Source organism: Acanthisitta chloris, unplaced genomic scaffold (genome assembly GCF_000695815.1).
Source record: "Acanthisitta chloris isolate BGI_N310 unplaced genomic scaffold, ASM69581v1 scaffold7427, whole genome shotgun sequence".
NCBI lineage: Eukaryota > Metazoa > Chordata > Aves > Passeriformes > Acanthisittidae > Acanthisitta > Acanthisitta chloris.
The window spans coordinates 34,651-41,869 of record NW_008683126.1 but is presented as its reverse complement, the minus strand read 5'-3'; the positions used below and the strand labels follow the sequence as shown (position 1 = coordinate 41,869).

Sequence of the window (7,219 nt, the reverse complement as noted above, 5' to 3'; positions counted from 1 at the left end):
ACACACTGTTGGAAACTTAGAGCTCTCTAGGAATCATTAGCATCACGACTACAGCAAAGACAGTAAGCATATAAACATTTGAGGAAAAAAAAAAGGAACAGATTTTGCCTCCTAAATGGTTTAACAATATGGACCAACAGCTTCGGCTTAACTTCATCATGGTTAAAGTCAGCTCAACTGTCGCTGAGCATGTTGGTCATCTGAACGAAAGCATCCCACAAAAAAAGCTTTGTGATGTTATATTTCAAGCACAATTACATTTCCCTGTTCTGAAGTCAAAGCTTAAGAACAAAATTGAAATCCAGTCTGACCCTAGACAGATACAATCCAGCTGACATAGTAAGGTCACAAGCAAAAAGCAAAATGCTGTGAAAAGAAAATCAAACTGAAAGGCTGTTTCAAAACTGACACAGAATCACAGAATAATTTAGGTTCCAAAAAACCCTCCAAGATCATCAAGTCCAATGAACTGACAAGTCCACCACTAAACCAAGTCCTTAAGTGCCACATTTACACACTTTTTTGAACACTTCCAGGGATGGTGATTCCACCACTTTCCTGGGCAGACTGCTCCAGACAGACAGGTAAGAAGCAGAAATTCCCACTGAAGCAGTGACCAAGTAAATATTGCTAAAAAAGGTAGTAGTACTACCTTTACTACCTTTTTACTTTAAAATGTACACAGCATAGAACAGACCTAAAGAACACTGAATGAGGCTAAAGACATCTAGAAAAATGTGGTTTTTTCAGCACCCTGACAAATGCTGGGATACAGTGAGTGTTCAACTCATGACACAGGCATTAGAAATCCAGGCCCATAAAGATTTTGGGTGAAAACTGCAAACCACTGACTCCTAAGAAAAGCATCAGAAAGGGCTGTTTGATTCAGCTCCCAGTGAATCAAATAAGGCTTCCCTGAAGTATGGAACATCTAACACAGATGAAAGACATGGCCAGTAAAACAATCAGAGATATTCTGTACCCAACTAGAAGCACCTTCTGGCTGTTCCTGCACTTGTAAACATGTAAAACCTTTTGACACAGAAAAACCCTGTGCAGCCTTCCTCAAAGGCTACTGACCCTGATTTACTGCATTGTATCCTCAGTGAAACTGTGGGTTTTGTCATTGCTGCAGATGTGCACACAGAACATCAGTTTGTTATATGCTGCTCACCAAATACTGAAGCACACAGTACACAAGCCATCATCCTACCGTAACTGCAATTCAGCATTAGCTTTCTTTCACTCATTCTATGATTAAGAACAGAATACCCAGTGATACAAAACCATTCTTCCTTCTTTAGCACTGATACTAGAACATATAAGCTCTGGAAAGAGAAGGCAAAATGAAACATTCCAATAAAAACTGCACTCAAACCTACACGAAGATTAAAATAGAGATTTTATTGATGGAATAACAAAAGTGCTTTTCTTAAATATTTTTCAAAATACATTTATACAACTTACAATAATATATCCAAAATAACTGTATATACAAAACATTACCTTGTTTAATGCATGTGCTTTTTTTCTTTGAAAATTACAAAGCAAGTTTTTGGCAAAGTTCAACCTTAAGAGGTGATAGTTTTGAAGGTTGGATTAAGAAAAATAGAACCTGAGGGAAAGTGACACATGTCCATGACAAGCAAGAAGTTCTCCATTTAGTTAAATAAAAATGTTTTTGTAGTATTTTTCACATTACAAAAATAACAGAAGTGAGAAAAAAAAAAGATGATGGATACTTTTCTCGTCATTTTATAGAGCAGCTTCTCATTCTTTCAGGTACAGGACCTTGAGATAAGAGTGCATGTCAAAAATGAATGCAAGTAAGGACAGCAGTGCCCTGCTGTGGCTTTCTCTTGTGTGCAGTGTTTCTTAGCTGCTGTTGACATGGTTGACCTGATTGGATCTGCGATGGATTTCCTCCAGAAAACTCTCAAGCTGTTCTATCAGCATTCGCTTTTTAAACCTGTATTTAAAAGAAAGCACAAAAATGGATGGCACAGTAATACATGAAACATTCACAAAACTTTTACTGAACTTCACTTATTACTTCAGTGCACGATGAGGCTATACATACCTCATATATATATACACACACACTGTCTCCTAAAGTTCTGGTAAACTACTAACTCGCTTTTCCATTTAACGAGTACCAAATTGTTTACTACAGTCTATTCTCATCGGTTGCTGAACATCTAGACTTCAGAAATCCAGAAAAGGGAGAGTTAAGCATTTGCTGTTTCCAGAAGTTCTGAATAAATGACAAAATAACTATAAACCTAAAGTTGGCAACAGCGTTTAGGGATTATTACATCCCTTCATAGTGCATTCACAAAAGCTAGTGAAAAAGTTAGTGGGTACCAGTGAAGGAACACAGCCCTTACTCAGGGTAGAGCAGATTCCCTGACAAAAGCCCACAAATTAAAAAGTTAGAGAAATTAAAGACAAGCACAGGCATAATCCATACCTCTGAAGTCCCTGCAGCTCTATTCCATATTGATCACATCAATTTGGACAGTGGGCCATTCTGTCACCTTTGCTTATACCCCTGCCTCAGCAAGAACAGCTCCTTGCTGTTTCCAGCTAGCCCTTGCAACAACTCTGCATCTCTGCAGAAAGCCACATCTGACTGATGCTTTGGCTAAGACAGGCAGCAATGAAAACATTTTGAACTATACACCAAGTTCAGTCCTATGACTTCACTAAATACTAGTAAAAGCCTCTAGTTCCTGTTAGGCATCCTAGTCCGTGTCCTTGCCCCACAGAGACATGGCATCTGCCATAATTTCCATATCACAGACCCCCCCCACAATCCCAGCTTGACTACAGGAAAACCAAGCTCCCATTCCCAACCACTGTCTCACTGAACACCCATGCTCTGGCCCCTTACCCATCCTCCTCACAGCTCTCCTCAGTACCCCACAGATATCCCACACTCCAAGTACTGCTTCCTCTCCATTCTTCCTCATTGCCTCTCATAAGTGACATCAAAGTACTACCAAAAGAGGAACTGTGGGCTAGATACTTTCCAAAGGAAGCTGAAAAAAATGGATTGTTTTAGAAATCTACCTCTCCTTACAACTGTAGCAGATTAACCTCCAGAATTGAATGGGGACTGTTTATCAACATACACTTCCTTGCTGAAACAGTCAACACCTTTTCTAAGCCTGTGTTCAGAGTTCCTTGGAGCAGGTAAAGAAAGCAAGCATACCAAATTTGTATTGCATTCTGTAGCATTGCAAAGGTCAGCTAACAGTTAATGAAACAAAACTAATCTTGACACCTCTGGAGGGCCTAGAGATGTTTCCTGCAGGAAGCAGGGAACCTGATTAACCCAGGGTTAAATCTGATAGCTCTGCCTGAATAAGGAAAGAGAACTGCATAGGGTTTGTAGGCAATGTTATCCAGGTGGACAAAATGACCACACATTAAGAATTGCCAGCCTTTTCCACCAGTAGATACAGAAAACTGATGGTTATGGTAGGAGACAGGATTTAATTCTGATGCATCCAACAGCAACACTCAAGCGCTGCCAAATTTGGTAGGGGAAGTGTCAATTCAAGACAGCTGGAATAGAGAGGCTGTGCAAGAAAAGTGAAAGTCACAGGTGATCTTAAGAGCTGAATTTTACAGGCAATATTCCAACCCCACCAATGGTTCCACAGTAATATGCGGCTCCATAAATTTCTCAAATTAGCAGTACACTCACACCTGAACTTTAGAAGCTGAATGATTTTTCTAAAATTACCTTCTCTTTCTATACCATTGCCCATCTACATTTGGGGTGATTTGGCAGTTAGAGTTGCTAACATTTAAAAGACAAAATCTGAGGGGAAAAGATAAGGTTGTGCAAGCAACACACACCAGGAAGCTTACACGTTTGTTTTTTACATAGGGAATTATTTCCTTGCACTGCAAAGCACTGTTTTCAAAGAACTGCATGGCTGTCAAGCAGTTATGTATGGCATTACATGGTGCAGTTTTATAAGGTTAATGCAATTCAGTTACCTACCTTGAAGCTTCTTTAATAACATTTTGTAAAAATATCAGTCGTGTTTGTAAGCTTCCTTGTACATGCTTCAGTAAAAAGAAGATTCTTTCATATTCTTTAAGGTAAAGAGAAGAGCAAAATCACAGTTATTTTAAAATGCCTGTAGAGGTATCTGTTGTAATAGATCTGAGTGAAATACAACAGATTTAATTCTGGGTTTTTAAGATTTTAATCTGTATCTCCTATCAACCAGGCCTGTAGCAATGACATCCTATTTAATTAAAATTAACATGAAAATTCACAGGATATTGCAGTTTACGATATTACTGAAACTTCAGATAATTCTAATACTGAAATATTAAAAAAAACCCCCAGACTTTCATGCACATTGCTAGCTATAGCAATATTTCAATCACTCATCTGTGAAGTTTTTAGCAGAGGTTTTAAAACAAGTCTTTTCAGCTTTAAATTTATTTTGCTTCAGTCTCGTGGTTCAAGTACATTTCTGAAGTAGTGATCTAATATGAATTCTTTGTCTAATTCTCATACCAATCGTCTGAAAGAGAATTTGTTATACTTACTCCTTCCTGGTTTTCGGATCTCTTTCATAATTTGTGCTCTTAGCTCTATATTAATCTCTCTGGAACTTCTGCAATGCACTGGTTTTTTCCCTTTGCTGGGTGAAGACATTGGCAAGGTCTCTCCAGTACTTGGTTCTTTACTACCTGATTCCTCATGATTCTCCAAAAACCCATCAACATTCAAGTTATTCCCTAAATGTTCATGGCCTACATCCTCTGTATGAGCTGTCGGACGATCCAAAGAATTGAACGGAGAAGAGGACAGTGAGAACTCTGAATCCTCAGTATTTGGGAAAACGTCTGATGAAAGTGAGTCTGTAACGTGATTCTCAATGGCATCATCAATTGCAACTTCATTATTTGTTTCTGATGCTGAAAAAACAAAGATTACACTTGCCAATTTCACACTCTTTATCAACTGATAGAAGCCAATGAATTCTATCAGTATTAAACACCTAAAACTATGCTCCAGCTTGTACACTCTACAGTACATGTCCTGTGTAAGAAAATGTGTTTGTGGGTTATAACACTGAGCACATTGCTGTATCTCCTGGCAATTAATGGCTTTTAAAAAAAGTCACAGGTATATTCTTTATACATAAAAGGAAAGTGCTATATGGACTAGCAACAAAATTAAAACCACCTGCAAAACATGCTTTTATGACCCGCAGCCTTTCCCTATTAAATCAAACTGACCAGGTTTGCTTTAGTACTAAACAGTGAGCAGGATGGCTACACAGCACCTCAGCTCCACACTAAGGGAAGTGATTTCACTGCACTAGAGCAAAATGCAAATTAACTTCCTGCTGTGATACTTCTGGAGCATCTCAATTTCCAGGCAAAGGAAGAACACCCTTCCGACTGTTTACATTGTCTCCTCATTTAGTACAGGAAATACATTGTTTATCCTGGGAATTCACATGAAAGAGACTTCTGTCTGAAGGACTATATGGTCTCTTTCTGTAATTAATCCCAGATGCACACTTAAAGACTTCATTTTCAAAAATGAGGGATAAAACTGCTGTATTCGGTAAATCACCAAGTGATATTTTTCCACAAACAAGAGGGTTTTTTGCATAAATTAAAAAGCCAATAGTGAAGATTCTGAAAGCTCACTTACTTTTGTGAATAGCGATAGGTTTAACAAGGTCAGGCTGAGCTTGTGCAATTGGTGTTGGAGGCCCTTTTCCTCCAATGTGGTTGTTCACAACTGGGGGAGTTTGTGGTCGACCTCTGAGCAGGGGGGACATACAACGTCGCCTTTTCGGAATCCCTTGCATATTCGGTTCTCCAGGTCTTTTATGTTTATTTTGAGGCCCTGATACGAATTCATCTGCTTCATCTATCATCATTCCCTGTAATTAATTGAACAGGAGGAATTCTTAAGCTTTACACTGAAGACACATAATATAAAGTACAATTAATGCTCTGATATTATGGTAATATTTAGCATGCATAAGGCAGTTAAGTACAACATGCTGTTATGTTTGGAATTCTAAAATCCTTCCAAGACCAAGTCAGGGTGCTTAAGGCCCTTATCCAACAGTCTGCCAAGTAAGGCAACTGAGTGGGCCATCGAACTTCCTTTTCAGTAACTGCAAAATGACTCAAGCATTTAATACAATTAAATGATACTGGCAGTTTGGTCACTTCTATGACAGATCTGAACAAAAGGGACAGCTGAGACTCTCAAAGTTATGGGATGCTTTTTATGCTGGAAGCTTGGTAAAGGAAACATGATTATGTACTAGCTATACTACAGTGACAAATGTATTTCATTTACAATACAATTTAGAGGCATAATACAGCTTTTCCAATAAAGACTGTCCTCAATAGGATACTATAGATGGAAAAACATCTGAGACACTTTCTTGCAAGCAGTACTTGTAAAAATATTTGAAAGTGTTTCTCCAACAGTCTATTCAAAGAGCAATGTAAGCAGCAGCACCCCCACACAACTGCACATTTTAGAAAAGTAGCATAGAAAAGTCACCTTTTTGTCCAATTTGAATGGATTGCCAAATGTATGAAGCCTTCGTGGTTGATCAGGATCAAGTTCTCGGAGCGGAGAAGGTATTTGTTTTAGGTACTCCTGGTAGTTTCCCATTTGTGCTATAGGTACACTGTGAACTTGATCTATTGTAACAGAAAGGTTTATTAATACACAGTACTGCTCACCTTATGAGAATTTAGTCTACATCCACTTCACACCTCCAGTTTTCAGACTTTTATCAAATGCATGAACAAAATCAGTGCGCAAAACTCACCCTTTTTCATGCCTAACTGGTATTTGTAACTGTTTGGACCTGCAGAAGACTTGGGTTAAATGAATCAGTATGTGTCTTGTGGCTTTACCATTATGATAGGGAAGTAAGCAATAGTCATCATGCATGGATGTTAGTTTTCCAGTGTGTTCCGTAACTTTTCAACAGGTGAAAAAAGTGAGACTGGAAACAAATTAGAACTAAAACATTACTATAAACAAAAGATACATTAATGCAAGGCAGTAATGCCATGCTACACATGCCTCTGACATAACTCTCTCCAATTTTAGCCACCCAAAATTTAACTGCCAAGAATTTAAATTGCAATTTAGTTGTCATTTTCCTGAAACAAGGGTGATTTCTGACCACTGTAATCAACA

General features: G+C 38.4%; 1 protein-coding gene across 1 annotated transcript in view; it reads right to left on the bottom strand.

The window, feature by feature from the left end:
• Window positions 1–1,337: 1,337 nt before the first annotated feature.
• The window catches only part of INTS6 (integrator complex subunit 6), a 40,165-nt gene continuing 34,283 nt past the window's right edge, over window positions 1,338–7,219 (bottom strand). The window contains exons 12-16 of the mRNA XM_009078791.1: window positions 6,569–6,711; window positions 5,696–5,930; window positions 4,576–4,947; window positions 4,016–4,109; window positions 1,338–1,969 (exon numbers count right to left, since the gene is read on the bottom strand). Coding sequence (XP_009077039.1) covers window positions 1,876–1,969; window positions 4,016–4,109; window positions 4,576–4,947; window positions 5,696–5,930; window positions 6,569–6,711 — 938 coding nt within the window. The 3' untranslated portion in view covers window positions 1,338–1,875. The remainder of the gene's footprint in view (window positions 1,970–4,015; window positions 4,110–4,575; window positions 4,948–5,695; window positions 5,931–6,568; window positions 6,712–7,219) is intronic.